The sequence below is a fragment of the Lathamus discolor genome, chromosome 3 (genome assembly GCF_037157495.1).
Source record: "Lathamus discolor isolate bLatDis1 chromosome 3, bLatDis1.hap1, whole genome shotgun sequence".
NCBI lineage: Eukaryota > Metazoa > Chordata > Aves > Psittaciformes > Psittacidae > Lathamus > Lathamus discolor.
The window spans coordinates 65,587,845-65,611,089 of record NC_088886.1 but is presented as its reverse complement, the minus strand read 5'-3'; the positions used below and the strand labels follow the sequence as shown (position 1 = coordinate 65,611,089).

General features: G+C 40.6%; 1 protein-coding gene across 5 annotated transcripts in view; it reads right to left on the bottom strand.

The window, feature by feature from the left end:
* Nucleotides 1-23,245, bottom strand: part of LRRFIP1 (LRR binding FLII interacting protein 1) — a 108,869-nt gene that overhangs the window by 10,132 nt on the left and 75,492 nt on the right. The window contains exons 12-20 of one of the 5 annotated variants that reach the window (XM_065669629.1): nucleotides 22,817-22,894; nucleotides 14,510-14,542; nucleotides 13,337-13,462; nucleotides 12,126-12,197; nucleotides 10,083-10,253; nucleotides 8,951-9,043; nucleotides 8,384-8,476; nucleotides 7,081-7,173; nucleotides 6,486-6,627 (exon numbers count right to left, since the gene is read on the bottom strand). In XM_065669629.1, the coding sequence (XP_065525701.1) occupies nucleotides 6,486-6,627; nucleotides 7,081-7,173; nucleotides 8,384-8,476; nucleotides 8,951-9,043; nucleotides 10,083-10,253; nucleotides 12,126-12,197; nucleotides 13,337-13,462; nucleotides 14,510-14,542; nucleotides 22,817-22,894 (901 nt within the window). Of the gene's footprint in view, nucleotides 1-1,365; nucleotides 4,869-6,485; nucleotides 6,628-7,080; nucleotides 7,174-8,383; nucleotides 8,477-8,950; nucleotides 9,044-10,082; nucleotides 10,254-12,125; nucleotides 12,198-13,336; nucleotides 13,463-14,509; nucleotides 14,543-22,816; nucleotides 22,895-23,245 lie in introns of those variants that run through there. The other 4 variants (XM_065669625.1, XM_065669626.1, XM_065669627.1 and 1 more) reach the window with 4 other exon arrangements.

The following is a 23,245-nucleotide window of genomic DNA, read 5'->3' as shown; positions in this document are numbered from 1 at the left end:
CCCTTGCTCAAAGCAAAATGGGTAACATAATAGAAAATATGAATCTTGGTTTTAGGTCCTCTCATGATTTCTTGGTTTCATGTTAGACTATGAAAAGAATGATTTGCTATTTCACTGTCCCTGAAAGTCAAAACCAATAAAGAAAGGGACAAACTGCATCTGTTCTTGTTTTCATTAGATATGGGAGGGAAAATGCCAAAAACTGTTCTCAGCTGTGTAGATTTACAAAATATGTATTTTCTAGGTAATTCCTCCTGAGACACCATCTCCTGTCCCTTTTTAACGGCACACGTTTCACTCAATGCTAGCTGACATATAATATTTAAATTACTCAATTTTTAATAGAACATCTAGCAGTTCCCTTTATCTTCAAGCTGATTCATCTGGGAGACCTCTGCCTCTTACTCAATGTGCGTATATACTCAAGCAAAAATGAAAGAGGTAAAAGAAAACAGTGACCTTTTCCTCCATAGTACTTGCCCAATTCCAGAAGTCAGCGACCAGCTACCAACAGAGGTACCAAGCAGTAATGTTCACGGGTGGATTTCTAGTACGTCAGCTATGCCAATGTTCTTGTTCCTACTCTAGTTTCACTGAGAGTCGGACACTTACTGTGGGATAAAAGCTTGTAAATGGACAGTTAAAACTAGAATTGTTTCTCCTTCTGTGACTCGGCTTTAAAAAGGACCTCTCTTACAGATATTCTGTTTTCTGGAGTGGAAAAACTAGTTCAAATTAGTTCACTACCTCCTCAACTATCCAGAAGAATTTCTATTAGAAACAAACTTGTATGAAAAATACAGAAAATGCTGGCATGTTCCTAATTTCACTGGGAGTTGCTTATGGATCCATCCACAAGTATAGGTGAAGCCTGGTAAGGATGTTTAATTATATATTTAACTGTATTTAGCATTTAAATACAAATGCATTTAAAATACTTTCAACATTAAACCATGCATTATTGTTTGAAGTACAGCAGAGACAAATCTTTAAATAAACACTACCACATAGTAATGAAAGATGCTTTTGAGGTCTGTGACTTTTTAGATTAGCATTTAAGGTAAACTCTTAAGAACAACTGCTAGTACTTAGGGAAACCATACTGGAACTGCTCTAAGTTGGAGAGAAGCCGTATGAAAAAAGAGTTACAGGTTAACTGTGACCTGTAAAAGAACTGTAAAGGATGCTATCATATATTAAAGGTCTTCAAACACCAAGGCTGCCCATTCCAAGTAAAATAGGTCTTCTAGCTATGTAGCATAACGCAATCAATTTAAAAAAAGCTGCAGAAAAAAAATGCTTTTTACATTATACAATTTAAATAAATATTGATGCAGGTTTATAAACAGTGCTCTAGACAGGCAATTTAGAGTATAAAATATGTTTATTTCAATTATATACAGCTCAGTACACTTTGATATACATCTTGACATTTTGCAGTCTGTTTGTACTCCATCAACTTTGCAACATCACAAATACAACCTTCCATAGCCACCCCCCCCACCCCATCCCAATTCCTCGATTTGCATTTCTTTGGGATGTTCATTGCTTAGAACAACTTTAAACGGATTTTTAAGTATGCAAAACATGCTCTTCCTCCCAAGCACTAGCAAAAATGCAAACAGAAATACACCAATGGAATCAAAGTGTTTAATTTATGCCAGCAACTTAAAGCAATCCAGCTTTTCAAAAAGGCACAGGGGCTGCTATATGGAATAACAATAGTCTTTGGTCTGATGTCCAGTGAGAATTAAGACATGCAAAGTTATCTTCTTTCCAGAAAGGAAGAGGTAAGAATTTTCCAGAGATAAAGAATTTTTCAGATTCTTTCAGAATCATAGTTTGGGGAAAAAAAAAAAAAAGTGTAAAGAAATGAAGATTTTAAACAAAAATCTTCTTGGAAAAAATAGGTGTTTTATATATTCATAACTAGACAGTACTTGACAGCAAATCTAAGGCATATGTTATGGAGTGTATTGACACTTTCTTCAGAAAAAAAAACCAGAAAAACCCCCATGTGAGCCATGGAGTAAAGGCCTATTGTGGTGCAAAGTGCCCAGATGAAGTAAACATGTAATATTTGTTCCCTTCAGTGAACTAAGACGTGTATACGTTGCGCTTTCTTCAAACTGAATATTGTCCTTCTGAAGTGTTTAGACTGAACAGACTATATTTGGGGCTATGACCATATGAGAAACACACAAAAATGGAATGAGAGGATTGTCTTTTTCCAATGGGGGAAAAAACCCCAAATCGGTTCCTAGGCTTCAATCATTCAGAAAGAAGGCTCAAAATCACATCAGTGTTGCTGATCCACTGAGTTCCTTCATGAAGTGGTAATGTACTTACTGTAGATCTCATGCATGCAAGTACACATAAGTATGCGCGTAAGTGCACAAAGGGCACATTAAGTGCATTCAAAACATTTATCATCTAGGCTAGAAAAACGAAGAATTTCCTATAGAAGTTACTCAGTAGCAGTTATCCACACTAAAAGTGTTTTAATGGCAAGACAGTGAAGATCTGTGAAGCTTGCTTTTTCAGTGATAAACTTTTAACCTGAGACACAGCAATACTGAACCCACACACAATTTCTTGTGGCCAGGTATGTCAGTGAGTAACTTAATATTTGCATCATTACCACTTACATAACATTGTATTATGATGAGAGTTACCTATAAAAAAAACCCTAGATTCAAGAGTATTCTTAAGGTCTGATGTATTGTGCAAAGTGCATGCTTCTTTACTGGGACTGATCAAATGGCATGTAGCTTTTGTAGTCTTGGGATTCTGAACTTAAGATATTGTACAGTCATCTCTGGATCTACCTTTGCCCCTTCGACCACTCTGCAAATCCTCCTTGCTTTCTTCCCTGTTATTGCCAGCACTTTCCAAATCCTGTTCCGTAACATTTTCTACTTTATTAGAATCTGATGCTTTGATTTCATCTTCCACCACATCAGTCTTCTCCTCAGTTTTCCATGCTGCTTCCCCTGTTTCTTCAGGCTCATCAGCTTTTTTTTGTTGCAAACTGTCAGCTTTAGTCAAGATGTCTTCTGTTTCTATTTTGCCTTTTCCTTCTCCAGCTTCATCTGTTTGGGCTGTTTTTCCAGCAGCACCCTTTGTTCCATCACCCTCATACTTCTGTGTATAAGCTTTCTCTTCATCACATTTTTTATCAGTTTCTAGTATCTGATTTGACTCTTCATCAAAATCAAAGACATCACCATCACCTTCCAGTCTTTCCTTGGCTTGATCCTCCAGTATAATGTGTTCACTAACATTTGCATCCGACTCAGCTTTCTGTGCCAGGGAATCATTTGCACCTTCTTCAGACGTACATCCACCACCATGGTGGTCTGCAAGCTCTAACTCTTGCTCATTTTCTTCCAGTGTTTCTTTATAAACTTTGTTTCCAGTAGCTACACTAACATCTACAGTTGACTCCTCTTTAGATTCACCTTCCTCTTGTTTAGCTGCATTCTGTGCTTCACCTTCAAAAGGAGTATTTTTTTCTCCTACTGTCTCACCTATTGCTTCTTCACTAGACTGAACAGTTTGAACTCCTACCTTCAGCTTTGTATCTTCTACCCATTCTGTCCTACTTTCCTTTTCTGTCCCAGACTCATCCCCTGTTTCCAGTTCTGACTCCTTAATCCTGTCATCTAAAAGGCTTGGGTCAAAACTGGTTTCCTGAGTCGTCACCTGCATCACAATCTCTCTGTCTGGCTCTGCCTGCTGTAGAACACTTCCTTCTACCTCAGTAATACAGTCCACAGCCCCCACAGAGATCTTATCTTGCTTGCCTGTTTCTGCAGAATCTGAACACATCTCCAGCTCCTCTGTTAATGCTTCCTTTTGTCCATCCTTCTCAGCCATAGCATTTTCAAGTTCAGATTCATACTGCATATTTTGTTTCTCTGATGATGCTGAAGGACTGTCCTCTGGAGAAACTGGCTGAATGAATGCCTGATGGCCTCTGCCTTCCTTTTCAATTTCAGCTGCTGGGACACCACTTCCACATGCCCCCATCCCCTCCAAACCCACAGGCTCTGTTTCTGTCGACTGACCCTGAACCGTGTTCCTAACCTCATTTTCTTGTTCAGCTCTATCACCTGTTTCTCCAGCTCTTCCATCGGTACTGTCTTGGCTTTCCACAAACTTTTCCTCCAAGACACTTGGAACCTGGTTTTCGGCGCTTTCTTCTGAGTGCTGGAGTGCCTTGGTGTGGTTCTCCCCTTTTTCCTCTTCACTAACTAAGCCTGATGCTGTAACCTCTGGGAGCCCTGCCTGGTTAGAAGCCAACTCACAGCTCTTGGCTGCGATGTTGGTCTCTTGATCCATTTCATTATCACTCAGGACATGGCTACTTTTAAGATCCTCTTGTTCTTGCTGTTGGGGTGCAGCTTTTTCCAGTTCATGCTCTGTACCTAAGTCACTATGCATTTCCTGAGGAGTATCAAACATCTCATGACCTTGGAGAGATCCCACCTCCAAGTTCTGATCCGACACTGCATTTAAGTCACAGTGTTCAGCCTCTGTAATGACAGGCTGCTGGACTGCTGTGCCTGCAGACTCTGCCACCTTTCTCAAATCATCTGCACCATTATCATCATCTGAAGAAGTACTCCCTGATATGTGTTCTGTGAGGCTTTGAATTTGTACTGTAAACCTGCTATCTGGTAACATCACTGTTGACAGCGCATCACGTTCTTCAACCATTTTTTGTGCGTTTGCATTTTCATCAGCATGCAATTCCTGCTCCTCAGACTCCTCTTTGTGTTCCTCATGCTCAGTATTCTGCAAGATTTCTCTTTTCCCCATATCCTCCAAAATCTCATTTTTCATGTCCACTTCACTGGCTTTGCCTAAAAGACCATTGAGAAAGTTGAAGGGACCACACCACAGCACTTACCTCCCCATTTAAACCCGAAAGAGAATGAATCAAAGAACAGGTTAATAAAGAATCAGCTTTTGCCAATTACGTGAGGCAAAGCAGTGACTGAATTAGTCAGAGTCCAGGTTTTTGATCAGTGAAATTCACCACCACCCTCTCAAAGCAAAAAGCCTTCAGTGCTAACTTGTGTGTTTGTAAAGTCAAAGATTTATGCTCTTGGCTGTGTGAATTACAGCTTTTGTAGCTGAGAACAACTGTTTCGAGCAGTGCTTTTTGAGAGGTAATACCTGCAGAGGTAACACTACAGGGAAGATTACTTTTCCTTCAGCAATAACCTTTACAGCTTTAATCCTGACATCACTTTATGCGTGCAGGATTGTGTGTCTGATGCCGTTATAATGAAGTAATAAAGGGTTATTCAGAAATATTTTGTTCATAAGCACAATGAACGGGCATCATGATCAGTGAATATGACAAACACTGAACACAAAATCTGATTGGCAAACAAACGGTTCAGCTGTTTGGCATTACCAAAGCTCAGGTATACTTAGTGACCTTTACAGCCACTTGATCCACCCAGATGGAAAGGGACTTCTGTGGGTTTGGGGAGGGGTTTTAAACAGTTTTCCTTCAACTTACAATTTAGAAGCAACAGGTATTAAAACAACAGTGTTTGTGGTTTCAGCAGTTAGCTTTTGGGTCACAAAAAACCCCAAAACCCAACCAACCCAGAATAAAGAGAGAGAGAGAGAGAGAACATATTACGCTTAAAAATATACCCTTACCTTGGTTTTCGTGTTCCGTATTGTTTGCACACAAAAACTGACTGAGGAAAAAGCAGCCAAAAGCTCAAAGCAACATTGACTGCCTGTTGCTATTTATTAGTATGTTCATTTAGAGTAACAACAAATAATTACTATTTCCTTTCCTTACACTAATATAATAGTTCTCGCAGTGGCCATTCATCACCACTGCATAAGAATGGTTTTGCCAACCAGATTTCTTCTTAATGCTATCCATCTCAGTTATACTCTTTGAATTTAACAGCATTAACATACCAAGTAAAAATGTGGAAGTGTTAATATTAACTGCTCAATAGTACAGGACACCAAGAACAAAGAATTCATACATTAGTGTTTTAATAGTGCCCAGCACGGTTGTTCAGCAGCCACAGTTCTCAGGTACATAAATGAACCAAAAAAGTTTTTTAAAGGAAACTAATAATTTTTTTGTTTTCCTGATTCTTTAACGTATGTGCTCAAAACTACTGAACAGCAGTCAGATTGCTCTGGGGCACTATTCAAATTCAGGCTTTAAATAGGAATCTGAATGATTACTATTTATCTGTAATGTAATGTTTGTATTCTCATCCTTTATCACCTTGAATGGGAAACTAAGTCTGCCTTTGCAGGAAACTGCACAAAATAGTTGGAAGCGATCATGAAAATCATGCGGAAAAATGCACAGTAAGTGATTTTAAATGTAGCATGCTGCGTGATGTGTTAATCGTCCCACTAACAAATGCCCAAACTCCAAGCAAAGATGAATGAATGGACAGACAGAAAGATATGAAAAGATACAGACTTACCTAACATCCCATCGCCTCCGGTCTTCAATGCCTGCGTTGTGCCTGGAACACTTTTGGAAGAATCCAAGTGTTCTTCATTATCAAGAATGTCTGATGTCTCCCCATTGGTGGCTATATCAGAATCTGGGATTATTCCATGTTTCTGTGGAGAAGTAAAAGCAATGCTTTAGAGTCTGCTGCTCAGAAAGGGTGGGACTGTCCTTGATATTCTGAATAAAAAATTGCTTCAATGGTTCCACCTAACATGGCTGGAAGTCAGAAAGGAGCACAGAATATTACAATTTTCAGTTTGGCCAGTATGAAAGAAGCATGTGATCCCAGCTCTTTGCCTCTTTAACCATACACTTGCTGCATAAAATGTTCCTCAAAGAAGCATCTTCTACAAAAGCAACTACTTAATACTACAGTCTATACTACGAGTTCACAGTCAATATTAGGGGGATGAACTTTATGGAGAAAATTCCTGAAATGGCAAATTATAGGCAACATGAAAGACAGAGTGCTTGCTGCAAGCTGGATTCAAATTTTCTGCATAAATGTACAGGAGGGAAAGGTCAGCTGCTGAATAGAAACCTCTTTCACTCCTCTTGCATACCTTCAGTTGCTCCTTCAGCACAAGCACTTCATCTCTAAGGTCATCCCGCTCACTCCTTATGGAATCAAAGAAATCTTTCTGCCTCTCTAACGCCTGAGTTCCCAACACAGACAGAGGGCGAGGAGATGCAAAGAAAGGAAGGGAGAGAAGTAAAGACCATGAAAAGCAAGTGTAAACAGGAATGAGCAGATTCAAGATATTTAGAGATTGATGTAAGTGGCACATACGAAAAAGGTAAAGTTTACACATTAAAGGACCAAGTTTACATACACACAGATGAGCTTCAAATCCAAGAAAGGCACAGCTTATTCAATAACCATGAATTCCTACTGAAGACATTTTGAGCCCAATCCTTCCTTAGAGATCCTTCAAATGAGGATCCACTCATATCTGCTAGACAAGTTAATTCATATCTGTATTACTTCAACATGCTCACTGAAGACACAGTGACATTCCCATGTGTTAACAGAACAGCTTGAAAGCAGGGCCAGCAGATTTTACCAGCCTTTTTATTCCATGGTGCAGTACATCTGGTGCAGTACATTTCAATTAATTTGAAAGCTGCCATTAAGTCATCATTTGACTCAGATGTACCACGTGCAAATGCATATTTTGCTACTGATCATTCCCTCCCCCTTCCCCGCCCCCCCCCCCCCCCCCCCAGTATTTCTATGGCAGTACAAGTAGAACAGCAACAAAAATTACACAACTTCGAGTTTCAAGTTGCTACAAGTTGTTGGACAGTGCAAGTATCACAACAGGCAACTTCCCAGATTTCTTTTTCCTTCTATATTCAAAAAGTCTTTTGGGGCTCATTGTTAGAAAAGAAATCCAAGCTTTTCTTTGAGAGTGGATTTTCATTTGCCTTTGACAGAGGGCTGTGGGAAGGGATGAGAAGCAAGAGAGGTTTAAAGACTTTCATCCCAATAGCCCATAAATAGCTCTATACTACTTCTGTTTCTGCTCAGTCTGCAGATTAAATCTGAATAAGGAAAAATTCAGTGCTGATGGAACTGCATTATAAATAGCAGCTCCTTTCTCAATATGGCAAATACAAATGGTGCACCACAGCAAATAAATGACCCCAGGTTTTGAAATCAGACCAGCTGCTAAATTTTTATTGGATTTCATGATACTTGCCAAAGAAAAAATTTCCTATTTGCTAGTTCATTGGTGAGACAGTAAGACAGCCACACAAAGCAAAGTCACTAAGGAGGATTCTATTCATGAGGTTTTGCAAAAGCAGGGTCAGCTGGCGGAACAACAGGACCACTCTGAACATTGCAGGAGATGACAGGCCTACCCCTATTTTTTTGTCTTTCCACTCTATTGTCTCCTGAAGATCAGAAATTTCCCTGACATAGCTCTGCTGTTTCTGTTGCAGCTGTTGGATTTCCTGAGAGACAGGAGCAAAACAAGAAGACAGAAAGCAGGTAACAGGTTAACAAAGAAGGTCAAGATCGCAGTGATGCCAAAGAATGAAACAAGTCAAGTGCTAAAGGCTATCTACATATGTACTGTTTCTGACATTTGAACTAAACCTATGCTCCTGAAGACAGTCTTACAAGTCACAAGTTCACTTGAAACAATTAAGACTGTTCCATCAGTTTCCTCTGCATCTCCACAAACAGCTGGCAAAACACAGCTTATTTCAGGACAAGGCAAGAAAAGAAGTCCGACTTCAGCAAATATTTAGGAAAGCGCTATTTCCATTAGCCAGCTCCGAACCTTTTGGACTGAAACACTAGTATTTCTTCAGGTGAGAAACTTGAGTAGGGAATAAAATTCTCTGTGCCTCACGTTCCCCACTCCTATGGCTAACTGGGAACATACCAATCAAAGGAGCCATTAAAGCAAAAAGTTTACTTACTGCAAGCATTTCTTCTCTTTGCTTCAAAGCCTCTTTTATTTCCATGAACTGAAATTGCAATATGCTATGAGCATGCTTCTCCCTCTCAAATTCCTGTAATGAAATAATAATGAGATTTTTATTGATCAAAAATAGCATCCCATGGAAAAAAAAAAAAAAATAAGCCCAAACACAAAGAATATGCTTATTGCTGTGCAATTCTTGAATATTCCTCTAATCACAATCCCCTAAGAGTACAATTTTTTGTACAGTCTTATTTGTGCTTTTTCTAAGAAACTATTATTCCAACAAATAGTGAAGCGGTAGACATCATTTAGCCAGTTTCATAAGTTGAGCAGCAGGCTGGCAATGAGTATCTCAAATCCTACAGACTTCACAGATGAATGGATGGGAATTTAACCCTTCCACATAGCCATGTAGTAAAAGTTAGCTAGACATTGTGGGCAAGAAAAAAACAACCAAACAAAAAACTCCCAATACCAAAAAAATCCCCAAAACAACTCGCATAAAAACCACCAACCCCCCCCAACCCCCCAAATGAAACAACAAAATAATGAAGAACCAAAAAAACCCAACCAACCAAACCCTTCGTACCACACTTATCTCCCAGGAACTGTGTTTTTTGAAGTGCACTACAGTTAAATGCCCCAAGCTAAAAAGCCACTTCTGAAAAGCTAACATGAGCCCCAGCTTTATTATTTAACACAACTCACTGGCTGTCAGATGCTGAATTAACATTAAACTGAACTGAACACTCAATTGCGCAGAACTCTCTCACAAGCCTTCTGAAGAGACCTTTGTATGTAAAAATGCTCCAGAAGTCACTATGAACAAACCCTCTGAATTTAAAGATACAATATAAAAGGGCATGTGATAATATCAATATAGGCTTACCATATAAAACATTTCTTAACTGCTTCAGAAATTGCTCTTTAAGACACAAACTCAGGGAAGATTTCCATTTATATGATCACAAGCACATTACAAGCTGCTATTCCACTTGCTTTAACAGTAACTAAAACAGTAACTTAGTTAAAATCTTATATAGCATTTTGGTTGCCTCCTCCCAAAGGACTCTGGCCCCCTCACAAAACCCTCCCGTTGTATAACATGCGACTGCTATTATACATACTTTACTTTTTTCTTCATATTGCCGCCTGGACTCTGCCAGCTGTTCTTCTAACTCTAAGAGCGCATCCTTCAGGGTATCTACTTGGTACATGAAATTTGTTTTTTCATTGTCTAGTTGAGCATTTGACACCATAGCCTTCTTGTATTTCTCTTCAACTTCGGCTAGAGAGTCCTGCAAAGAATAAGCAACCACAATGAGCTATAAAGGATCCTTTTCCAACCAAGACCTTCAACGAGAACATTAAAAGCTAAATCACAAGTATGCTCAGTACTCCCAGGGAAACCAGTGTAATCATGTGCTAGAGATGCTTACCAACTGTCCCACGGTGAGGATAACCTCCCCTGTTCCCACCAGGCTTCTGTTTAGAAGCAAGGAACCTTACCTCAGGACAAATAAAATGCTTCCTGTTCTCTGCTGCTTCAGCTTCTGCCTTCTCAGTTTTCTTCCTTCCCCTCCTCCCCTGCCCCTGCATGTTGGCAGCTCAAAGCAGCTGCTGAAGATGACATGCAGGACTATTGGTTGGGTTTTCTTAAAGGTAAACTGGGCTTGATTTAAGATCATTTTAAGATGACCTTAGGCCTTAAACTGAGGCAGTTTGATAGCCACTTCACACAAACTGCAGGGATCCTGGCAGTGTGGGAGCAACTGAATATACTGACTCAGAATTAGAATTCATGGTGAAAAAGCTGCAGCTTCTAAGACCTGATGTATCATTTTTCTTTAGGTTTTCTGAATCTCATCCCTTCTCTACAAATTCATTCCGCAAGAAACAATTCCCAGTATCGTGAAAACCTCTCCTACCAACATGACACGAATATAAGATACCGGGATATTTGTAACAATAAATGATGGCAAAATAAAGATCAGGATAATTCTCTGTGTGCGGTCAAACTTTGCACTATTTGATTTTAATACAGAAATGAAAGAGTTACATAAAACAGTGCAAATACACAAACAAGGAGGGCACGGATGTCAAGATTTTAGTTTACAGGTCAAGCAATTTCTCTTGCAACTTAAGTAATCCTAATAATTACATCTAAAGCACAGGTGAGTTTCATATACTTCCTATTTCATTCAATAAACAGAACTGGGAATTACAGTATTGAAATAATAGCAAAAATCACCTGAAAGTCTGAATCAGTTTAGTTTACTTTTGCTTTGAGAATTAAGATGATTTGTCTTTAAGGATGTGAATTTGTACAGTTCCAAACACAAACTGTGCTTTGGTGCACTTTCCAGACCAAGGATGAGAAATACCAAGCACAGGAAAGCCATCAGGATTTGGAAACAAGTGTTAGGATCAAACCTCAGAAAGTAACTGGAAAGGAAATATATGCAAGTAAGAAGCTGAAGTAGTTGCTGCACCACTCTTTCAGCATGCTATGGTTTTTTTTTTCTTAGCATCTTCACCTCAAACGCAGTCTAAGAGACATGAATTGAAAAAGGACATACTGAAAGTGACTCTAAAAGGGCCTACAGTAGATCTGAAGAGGGAGTTTTTACAAGGGCATGCAGTGACAGGACAAGGGGGAATGGCTTTAAGCTGATGGAGGGGAGATTTAAATTAGATGTTAGGAAGAAGTTCTTCCCTGTGAGACACTGGCACAGATTTCCAAACTTTCCAAAGTTATGCTGGACCTTATCAAAGCAAAACCATACAAGCTTTTAAACTCCAATTTTTCATAGAACTGTATGACAAGAGTTCTAGCTCATTTCCAGTGTTGGGAGGTTTCCTGGATTAGAAAACTATATATATATATTTAAAAAAACAACCTAGTAATTTTAACGATTACCTTTCCAAACAGCGAAGACAACATGCAACAGTAATCAGTGGCCTTTCAGTTAATAGATGGAAGGATTTTTCACTACAACCACTCAAGATCAGAACAGGTATTTTTCCAGTTCATGAAATGTTTTTCACACAAGATACAAGCCCTCCCAGAAGCAAGCAAAGCATGCAAGGTCAGTTCTAGGTCCCACATGGACTCTCTGCATGTTTAGCTAGTGTTAATGATCACACTCCAGGCTGCAATAAACCAGTACCTTCATTTCTTTCAGTCCCTGCATGTATTTGCCTTCTACATCCTGAATCTGGTTCTTTAACTCATAGATATCCTGAGAGAAATGGTGAGAAAGGTGAATGACGCTACAAACCAACAGGCAGAAGTGCAGCTGATAGGGAAAAGCAAGTGTTCAAAAGTCTCACTTAACTATTTCTACCACACAGGTTAAGGGTTCTGATCCTGAACCGAAGCCTCATTGGACACTGAAATTCCTTGATGACAAGTTTATGTTAAATTCTGCTTTCCTAACTGGAAAAAAATCCCCAAACAAACCCAACCCCCCTCCCCCAACCTCTCTTCTGCACATCTTCAATTTAAGGACAAGATGCAGACCAGCTTCAAAGCCTCCAGCAGTTACATACTCCAGCTACACAGCCCTTCTCTGCCCCTTCCACTGATTACCACCCTCTTGGAAGAGCTCTGATGTTAAGGGTAAGGGCTGCCAAAGCAAGCCTGAAATACAGGCTGTGCTATGAAAATCATCCGTCACACAAACTTTAATTATAAGTCCTATTTTCCAGGCTCTCTCTGCTTTTGTCCTTGATCACAAGGAAATTACTATCTTTCAGCTGCTTTACAGTGATGAAACTGGGACAGACCTGCTTCTAATCTGAGGTCCTAATACAAATCCAGATGTTTTAACTGGCTGTAATTTTAGCAGAGTTTTAAGATGCATGAAAGTTAACAGAATCCAGATTCCCCATTTTAAAACAGTCTTCAGAAGGAAACATTAAGAAAAAGCAGATTCCAAGAATGATTTAGCCATGGACTACCCAGACTAGCACTCAATGATACGGACACTGGATTGTGTTGCTATTTGCTAATGTGTCCAACCTCACGGAATCATAAATAAGATTACAAAAATACAGCCCCCTCCCCAAATTAGCATCCAGCAAGTGCAGTGCTTCTTTCCTCATTTCAATCTCCTATTATTGTGCTCTACTGAGTCCACTTCCTATTTCATTAGCTTAGGATGAGATGTGTCTATTACAATCAGTCTGTTCTGCTATCATACACCCAAATATTCCTGCAATACACACTAGCTCCCAGCGGCATGCCTCTAGCAAAGCTATTCATTTTTCATTTACAGCATACAATTCACTTCGGCAGAACTGACAGGAGGGGAGAACAAGCCAGTTTCTTTTTTGGAAGGATATTTAATAGTTTATTCTGGTTTGAAGTATTTCTCACCTTTATTTCTCTAATAGATGCCTCTGTATCGGCGGAGATGGACGTATCCCCACTGCCTCTTCGTGAAGAAGTCCCACCCAGAGAAGCTAAGGTAGCTGCTGATAAACTTGAGACAGTACGTGCTCCCTATAATCACACACAGTTTAAAATGGTTAGAACTTTTTATTTTCTAGATATATTGTGCATTTGTAGTTTGTTTGGTTGTTTGAATATACATGTTACCAACCCTTGCGATCCTAGATTGTGAAGGTTTGACCAAGATTTAACAAGGGAAACTAAGGAGAAAAGGCAGAGCAGATGTATTTAAACACTACTGTAATAGGAGTCTGCATGAATTAGCTTCCAGCTATTAATTCTTAATTCGATAAAAAGTCTTTAGGGGCTAGTATCATCTTGCCAGATACTTTCAAAACTTGTAATAATACACTTTGTAGCTCCTCTCCATTGATGGATGCTTATCTACTCTGCAGCAGTAGCCATATTAACTGCTTTACTGTACTGAGGGTTCTGCATTAAGCCACTGCAGTATTCTCCTCTTTTATTATTAATTAGTTATTGTTACACAATACTGCAATTAGAATGTAATAAACAAACACAGTATTCATGTGACTTGGCCTAAAGCAATTTCAAGCTAGCTGAAAGGGCAACTACTTAACATTTGAATGACCAGTGGTTGAAAAATTCACCTTCAAAAATGTAATAAAAGAAGGTTCCAGCAACTCCTTTCAATAGCTTAAGGGGGCCTACAAGAAATCTGAAGGGGGATGTATTATAAGGGCAGGCAATGACAGGATAAGGGGGAATGGCTTTAAACTGACAGAGGGAAGATTTAGATTAGATACTAGGAAGCAGCTCTCCGCTGTGAGGTGCTGGCACAGGGTGCCCAGAGAAGCTGTGGCTGCCCCATCCCTGGCAGTGTTCAAGGCCAGGTTGGACACAGGGGCTTGGAGCAAGCTGCTGTAGTGGAAGGTGTCCCTGCCCGTGGCAGGGATTGGAGCTGGATGAGCTTGGAGGTCCCTTCCAACCCAAATCAGGCTGGGATTCTATGAATTTAAGTTTATGCCCCACAATAGATTTTATAGAAGATTTCTGTACACTTACCGTGAGTTCTATCTACCATAAAGAATGTGAAGGAAGCACTATTGTCAGAATAATTCATAAGATCCTTCTTACCTTCTCAAAGTCTTTTTCTGGCCTTTCCTCAATCTGTAAACCAAAAATTAAGAAGGATTTATTAATGTAATCAAAAAAGGACAAGTAAAGGCAGTAAGATATCAGAAAGGGCATTCTTAAATATGTAAAGGGTAGGTGTCAGGATGATGGAGCTAGGCTTTTTTCAGTGATATCCAGTGATAGGACAAGGGGCAATGGGTGTAAACTAGAGCATAGCAAGTTCCACGTTAACATCAGGAAGAACTTCTTTACTGTAAGAGTGACAGAGCACTGGAACAGGTTGCCCAGGGGGGTTGTGGAGTCTCCTACACTGGAGATATTCAAGGCCCGCCTGGACAAGTTCCTGTGTGATGTACTGTAGGTTACCCTGCTCTTGCAGGGGGGTTGGACTAGATGATCTTTTGAGGTCCCTTCCAACCCTTGGGATTCTGTGATTCTGTGATTCTGTAAAGCAGTGAAAGACTCTTCTCTAGCAATTTCTAGGCACTTAAAAAAAACTAGCCAGCTCACTCAGAACAGCTGTGTCCTGACTGGACAATTCATCTCAAGTTTCTAAGCTCCATGTAATGAAGTGGAATATACCCATCGATAGTAACTATTTGGTCTATTTAATAACACAGAGGAATTTTTTTTTCACATATTCTACATGACAACGTTTCAAACATGAAGATGGCACACGATCTATGAGTTAACAAAGCAAGAATACAATGGGCTTGAACTCAAAGCCCCAGATGTCTTACGCTGGATATAAACCCAGCTGTATGCAACTGCTGTGCTGATGTATGCAGACACATCTTATTTACTTTGGGTCAATTTAAAAATATGCCTCAAATGAACCCCAAATAGCAATTTACTTCAGTAGAGAGGTTAAGTTTTTCAACCGAGAGATCAATACATTTCCAGACCAAGATAGCTTCTTGAAATTACATTATTTATGGACCTTAACTGAAAAAGGGCTACCTCTGAAGCCTGCCAGCACACCCTCCCTATTCCAAAAATCAAGAAACCAAGTCAGACCTGAAGGACTGTGCTGCCTGCACAGCTCCCAAAAGAAGAATGGGAATGGAAGGTGCGGGGTGGGGGTCTGGGGGAAGAAATCTAAAGCTTTAAAAACTCTGTGAGTATTCTCTGCTCAAGATGAAAGGTGACTGCAGCTTCAAGTAGAGATCTAAGAAAGGCTGAGATGACAAAACCTGATCCTCAAGCCAAATATCAGGGACCAGTTCAAAGTTGAAATAAACATCTCTTATAGGTTTGGTACTTGGCTGGAATTTACTAATTCCAAAGGGAGATCTTTACTAAAACTAGTCTAGAAGAAGTAAAACAGAGCCAAAGTAGTAGCATTTCGGAGTACAGAAAATTACCATCAATACTGACACCACAAATGCTCAAAAGAGAGTTACAGAGTAAAGCCCACATACACCCTGAAAAGATTTGGTTTATTCCTTGATGGGAACCCATCCTATCCACTTCTTCACGCTCTGAAACAAAACAAATATACAAGTTCCCAAAAGCTGGAGTGATTCACAGCAGAATCTTTCTGTATCTCCATCTAAAGTGGAACTGAGTGTAAAAGGGTCTGAGTGAAATTAAAGGCTCAGCAGAACTCATGAAGTCCAGAACATGTCAACCTCCTCTGGGAAGATTCAGCACCACAGTCAAGATGGTTTCCCAAAAGATTATGCGAAAATTCCTGGCTTCCCCAGATCAAGAGCCTGAAAGCCAAAGGGAGAAGCATTTCTGAAATGACTGCAGGAAAAAATCAGGAGAGATCCAGTTCAGTGGAAGGCAGGGGGTTGAGGTTGAGAGTTAGTGTCACTGCAAACACACTCTGAAACTACAGCTCTTTCCAATCAGTCCACGTTTGGCACAGGGTTGTTTTTTTCCTTTGAATTACACAGAATAATATGTGGATGATCCCACTCATTTTTCTTATTACCACCAGTGGTACCCCACAAAAAAAAACCCAAAACTAAGAGGTATCTATTCCAAATCAGCTTTTTACATTGACAACACATATCATAAATCCCTTATGATTAGCATTAAGGAAATTTAAGACTTAAGCTTTGAAGTAAAAGCCAGACTTTAAGCACTAGATTATAAACTTCATGAAGACCCTGAAGAGACAAAGTACTGGGGGAGAGGGAGGAATCTGAATTTGCAGTAAGAGAAGGTCACTAATGAAGGCAGTTAGTTCAGTTCAGACCCAACAAACAAGACGGACTGCCTTTTGCAAACAGCCTACTATTTTCATGCCAGACAACTCCAAGGCGTGGATTTGGCAGGCTTCTAAGCCTGGCCAAACACCATGTTGTTGTTTATCAAGACAGTGTAAATGTTGTCACCTTACCAAAGATTAGCGTATCTACACAAATCTACCCCCAGAAATACTGATATTGTTTTAATGATGCATTATCAGTCAAATAAAAGCTTCCACTTCTGAAGGGGAAAATGTTGAAGACAGTGTGGGGAGGGATAAGCATACAGTTCTACTCAGAGCATTCACAACCACACCTGTGAAGCCTGCTATGCATTCATTGCAAAACAATCTTTAAGAACTCTCTAAGGGGGTATAATAGTTAATAACTAAAGCTATCAAGCAACTTCTGAAGTTGGGGTGGCTTAAAAAAAAGGTAATAAAACGAAATCACTTTGTACAAGAGCGATGCTCTCATAACACACATCCGTTTGGTGCCATGAACGGCAAATTTTGAGGGTTTTCTCATCAAAGGCAGTAATTACCACTGCCAATTGATTGAAATATTGAAAAAAGTCAGTTCCTCATTCTAATGCACCCTCCGTTCATTACAAAGATGCCTCCTGCTACAATGCTTTCCTAAACAAAAAGTCCACCTGAAACGAGCAGCATTAAATTTTACGGTTATGTGGCAATGATACACCAAGATCTATAAGGAGTGTCTTGTAGAAAGGCAGAGGTCTATTAATCTATTTTAGATTAATATTTTATATAGTTTTCATTCTACTAGTCTTTCAGTTACTGTATTCACGGTATCCATCATTCCTTTAAAAAGATAAATGGTGCTTCCCAACAGCAGTCAGCCACCAGAGGGAACCCCAGGTTTTCAGCTTTCACCCTGTTCCCAACAAGCCCTTTGGCATTTGATCCAGCAAGAAATCAAAGAAAGAAAGGTCAGGAAAAAAGAGGCTTATTTGAAGCTACACAAAATTCTTGCCCAAAATACTTACCTGCTGTATTATCATTCAGTAAAGAATACTATAATGATTAAACAGATCGAAAACAACCTCTACCTTCACAGTATGGCACTCAGCATAGCACTTTATACAAATACCCTGGGTTTGCAAATTCTCTGCACGCAAATATAAAAGACTAACAGAATACTTGCTGCAAGAGGGCATCTAAAGAGGAATTCACCTAATGATACTAGATTCATAGAACATCACACAATTTTCATTTCCACAAAGGTATGGTCTGTCCTTAGAGACAGAATCACAGAATCCCAGACTGGTTTGTGTTAGAAGGGACATTAAAGCTCATCCAGTTCCATGGGCAGGGACACCTTCCATTAGAGCAGGTTGCGCCAAGCCTCTGTGTCCATCCTGGCCTTGAACACTGCCAGGGCAGCCACAGCTCTCTGGGCACCCTGTGCCAGCACTTCACCTCACCACCCTTTTAGTAAATAAGATACCTTCCTCTTCACCAACAACTTGTGTATTTTGTATTTTAGTGCATAAAAAAAACAGGAAAAGGAAGTGATTTTCCAGGGAACTCCAGCACGCACATCTTTGTTTTCGCAATGGGAATGGGTTGTTCTCTGCAAAGTAAGTACAACAGGATCAGAGTCCAGCCCCTTCTGACAACAATTTCAGAAGAAATCCAGAGCCACATTACAAAGAAATGTCAGCAACGTCAGAGGATTAGTGCCGCTGGAAGCCACATGACCAAACCATCCCACAAGTCTCTATCTGGATCTATTGCCTATTTTTCATAGATAAGAATGTAATGTTTGGAAAAGTGTTTCTACTTTGCAGTCAGCTCGCAGCTTAACCCTTGAAGCTCTTTGCCACCAGTGAGTACTGAGGCCAAAATCAGAGACCCGCCAGCACTAGCACAGTGCCTCCAACAAGAGTCTCAAATGCCTTCTGAAGAGACCAGAGGCCCTGGAGAGAGTTAAGCATTAAACTCCAGCTGCTAGTAAAGATTTAAGAAGAATCAGGACTGAGGCACAATTTCCAGCCTCTTCTACAAGGTTAAAGAAGGGAAATCCAAAACACTTGCAGTTTAGTAGTGCCACATACCATGCTCAGGCATAGGAACAACTTCAGGGTGTTCAGTATGTGGCTGTCACTACTCAGCTCCATCTGAGGTCTTGCACTTAGATCAACTTCCTCATAAAAGCAAGGGGATTTTGGGGGGCGAGCAATCAAATTAAGATTGTTTCCTGCTCTTACAGTAATACAACACAGTTTGAAATGGAAATAGGTCCCACATGAAGAAAAATTCTTACAGTCCATAGCACCGACACAGGATGATATCTACAAAAACTAGAATTTAAAGAAGAAGTAGAAGTACTGCAGTCAGCATAACCCCTCCTGCACTCCCCATCTTACCAGGCTGATCGGCTGGGCTGGGACAGGCAGTAACACAGAATTCCTGTGTGTTTTTCCAGTGAGAGCCACCATAACACTAGCTATTAGCAATAAGCCTTCAATATGCAGCAGGGAGAAAACCCTGCTGAAATCTGTCAGGTCTAAAGTGGATTTGTCAGCAGTATCCTTGCTCAGGAATGAGTGCTATGCCAAACGTCATTGCTCAAACAAACTTATCAGTCGTTTTGCTCCAGCAGAGCCTTACCCTGGAGGGGCTGAAGGCACATCCACACTGTCAGGGGATGGGCTAGGCTACAAGCCTACCATAAATAATGTAAGTGTGGGGGAGAGAAGGCAAAGCTTGAGCACACTGATAAATGCTTCCGTGAGAGTTCTGTTACTGTCTTCCTTTTTACTTCTCATGAGAACATGATCAACTTCTTCAAATGGAAACGCTGTTTTGTTCAGAGAGTCTTCAGATAAATACTACCACATTCTGAGTCTATTTGAAATGTATAAATAATTTTCACTAGTAGTTTATTAGAATCATAGAATAGTTAGGGTTGGAAAGGACCTCAAGATCATCTAGTTCCAACCCCCCCTGCCACAGCCAGGGACACCTCACACTAAACCATCCCACACAAGGCTTCATCCAACCTGGCCTTGAACACTGCCAGGGATGGAGCACTCACAACCCCCCTGGGCAACCCATTCCAGTGCCTCACCACCCTAACAGGAAGGATTTCCTCCTTATATCCAATCTAAACTTCCCCTGTTTAAGTTTTAACCCGTTACCCCTTGTCCTGTCACTACAGTCCCTGACGAAGAGACCCTCCCCAGCATCCCTATACAGCAATTTGTATTAAAAAGCCCATCTCAGCCTAAACATGCCAGGCCCAAGATTTACCTCCGTCTGTACAGATGGGCCTGATGTTTGTTCTGGTAAGACATAGAGTATAATGCTTTAACATTAAACCACACATTCGCATATCTGCAGTAACTGAAAGGAGGGCAGACAGTAATTACTAGGGGAGATAACTGGGAAAATGTTAAAGACAAATAATCAAACAACGAACTTCATGCAGATATAGTGAATTCCTGAAAATACAAAGACCAACAGATATTCAAATATTGTGTTCATGTATCTTCCTGGCTTTTGTTGTATTACAAGCAGAGGAACACAGCCTGACAAAGCTATGCACAGCAGGCAAACTACTGTCATTTTCTGCTCACTGTTTAAGGAACACTGGTAGAAGGGGAAAAAAAAGAGACAAAATTTAAGGGCTGCAGGGACAAGATAATGTATGCTTAAATTTAGCAAGTTACACTGAATCATTCTCTACTCTTAATATAGGATTTCTCATTATAATCAGTCTTGGCCAGAGTTCAGTTTTGATTTTCTGCCTAATACTGTCCATAATCGTAAGAAAATCCTATTTAACTTCAGTGTTAAGCACTCATGATTACAGTACATGGATTTTGTAAACTGTCACGCTCTCAGGAGGTGTAAGAATGCTGGAAACTCAGCTTTTCAACCACAAAAATATTACCCTTTCCTTTCTACTCCACCAGCAATTTAAAACGTAAACCTGCAATCAAATCTTTATGTGGGTTAATGTCAGAAGGTACATAAAGCAGAATCAAGAAAGCACATGCCTTGACACATTAAGTGTATCAAGAGTGTGAGCAGCAGGTCAAGGGAGGGGATTCTCCCCCTCTGCTGTGCTCTGGGGAGACCCCCCCTGCAGTCCTGAGCCAGCTCTGGGGCATCAGCACAAGAGGGATGTGGAGCTGTTGGAGCAAGGCCAGAGGAGGCTACAGAGATGCTGCGAGGGTTGGAGCAGCTCTGCTCTGGAGCCAGGCTGAGAGAGCTGGGCTGGGTCAGCCTGGAGAAGAGAAGGCTCCTGAAGGGGAGACCTTAGAGCAGCTCCAGTGCCTAAAGGGGATACAGGAAACCTGGAGAGGGGCTTTGGACAAGGGCCTGTAGGGACAGGACAAGGGGAATGGCTTTAACCTGCCAGAGGGGAGATTGAGATGAGCTCTTAGGCAGAAGCTCTTCCCTGTGAGGGTGCTGAGGCGCTGGCACAGGGTGCCCAGAGAAGCTGTGGCTGCCCCATCCCTGGCAGTGTTCAAGGCCAGGTTGGACACAGGGGCTTGGAGCAACCTGCTCTAGTGGAAGGTGTCCCTTTGGGGTTGGAACTGGATAAGCTTTAAGGTCCCTTCCAATGCAAGCAGTTTGATGATTCTATGATTCCATTTTGGAGGTTAGCAATATTAAAACAGTTTTAATGTAGACTACAGATATAGACAAGAACAGTCACTTTTTTTACTCTCATAAGTTATCACCATTATTCAAGAAGATGTTTATTCTTCCTCTAGGAAGTCCAAGCAGTGGACATCTCATAACTGTATGAGTGGAAGTAATACACTGCTAAGCCCACTGAGAAGACAGGGCTCTATTTCAGCATCTTTACTGCAAAGAACAAGTGCACAACTGAAAATATATCAAAACACCTTGAAACCTCTGTTAGTAAAAGGCAAGGTGACTCCTTACTGTGAGTTAAATGAAAAGGCACTCTGTTTAATACACAAAAAAAGAAAAAGGAGGGAGAGTGGGAAATCACAGGGTGCTGCTGCCTTGATCCCATATAGGATTTAAAGCTTTAAAGAGCAACGCCACACCATTAACAAGGCTTCTACTATCTTGCATTAGAAGCAAAGCTCCTGCAGTGGTGCCTTTTAGACCCACTACGGCATTAACTCTCAGCTCATCTTCAAAGCCAGGGAAATCACATCCTTCAATAAGCCACTGATTAAAAACAAATAAACAAACAAAAGTGCCTGTTGTCTCCCTGCAGAACAGCTTCCACCCAACTCCTCTCCAGCAGCAAACCATCTCAAGCCACTTGCATACAAACAGTCCCAAGTGTAAGCAGAGAGCTAAGAACCAGGAAATCCTCTCTAGCTCTCAAGGAGGGGCAAGCTGCATTTTGTAAGCAACTGGCACCAGTGACTCAGACTGCACATAAAATACAAATAATGGAAGCCAAGATCAGTGTATTGGTATCCAATACCACTGAACAAATGGAATGCTATTACTCCTATATGGTAAAAAGCAGGGGGCAAAAGTCACAAGAGGTTGGACAAGACATTGTTATTTCAGTCTTCTTTAGGTACAGCTCCATAGGAGTTCATGATGCTCGACATGCCAGGCACACGTAATCCTGCTAGCACTCCGCCATGCTAAAGGCTCTACAAGGCCTGGTAATCTACAGGCCAATAAATATGTTCAAACCCAACCTCTGGGCAGCTCTACAGCAACACATCACCAAAATACTGCTTAACACAGAGAAACTGAACTACCTGAATGCTGCAGTAAGATTTAGGGTTTCCTCATTTCAATAACCAAAGGAGATGTGGCACTAGCATCAACATCACAGACTTTTCACAATACCTTTGCTGAGGTGTTTTATGCCCAACTTAGAAAAAAAAAAAGCAGTCACATGAGTCCAAAGTGTACTTTCTGCTGTAAAAACGTGTTTATCTGCATAGAAATTACTTTGGTTTTCTAACTCTTCATCTAGTTTACCCCTTCTTTGTCTTAAGCATTGCCCAGCAGGTCCAATTAATACCATAAGTAACTATCTCACAAGAGACTGAACTTCCTGTACAAAAAAAAGACCCTGAAGAACAGAGGAATGAAACAGTTTAGTGACAAAGAAAAATAAAGGAGCTCACCACTGGACTGGCCCGAGCAGAGCTGGCTCTTGAGGATGCCCGAGATCCTGACCCGAGGTAGCAACTGTACTCAGAAGGCTGTCGCAGGAAACCAAGAACAGCAAGCAGAGAAAAAGAGAAAAGCATCAGAATTGGGAAAGGAAATGAGAGAAGACTTAGAGCTTTACATCTGAAGTTAATTACAAAACTGGTTGCATGCAGCTGGACAAAGGAATAGCAGTGAAAGTCAGAGACCAGACACCTCAACTGCTCATTTAAAAATTAAAGCAAGTAGTAATTCCAGCTGACAGACCAACAGAGCTTTGATTCAATTCTTAGAATGACAGAATACAAATGATTTATTTATGTATGTTAAAATACCAGTCACAAGTAAACAACTCTCAGTCTCTATACAAAAGGCTCCACTCCTTTTCAAGAGCTCTGAGGTTC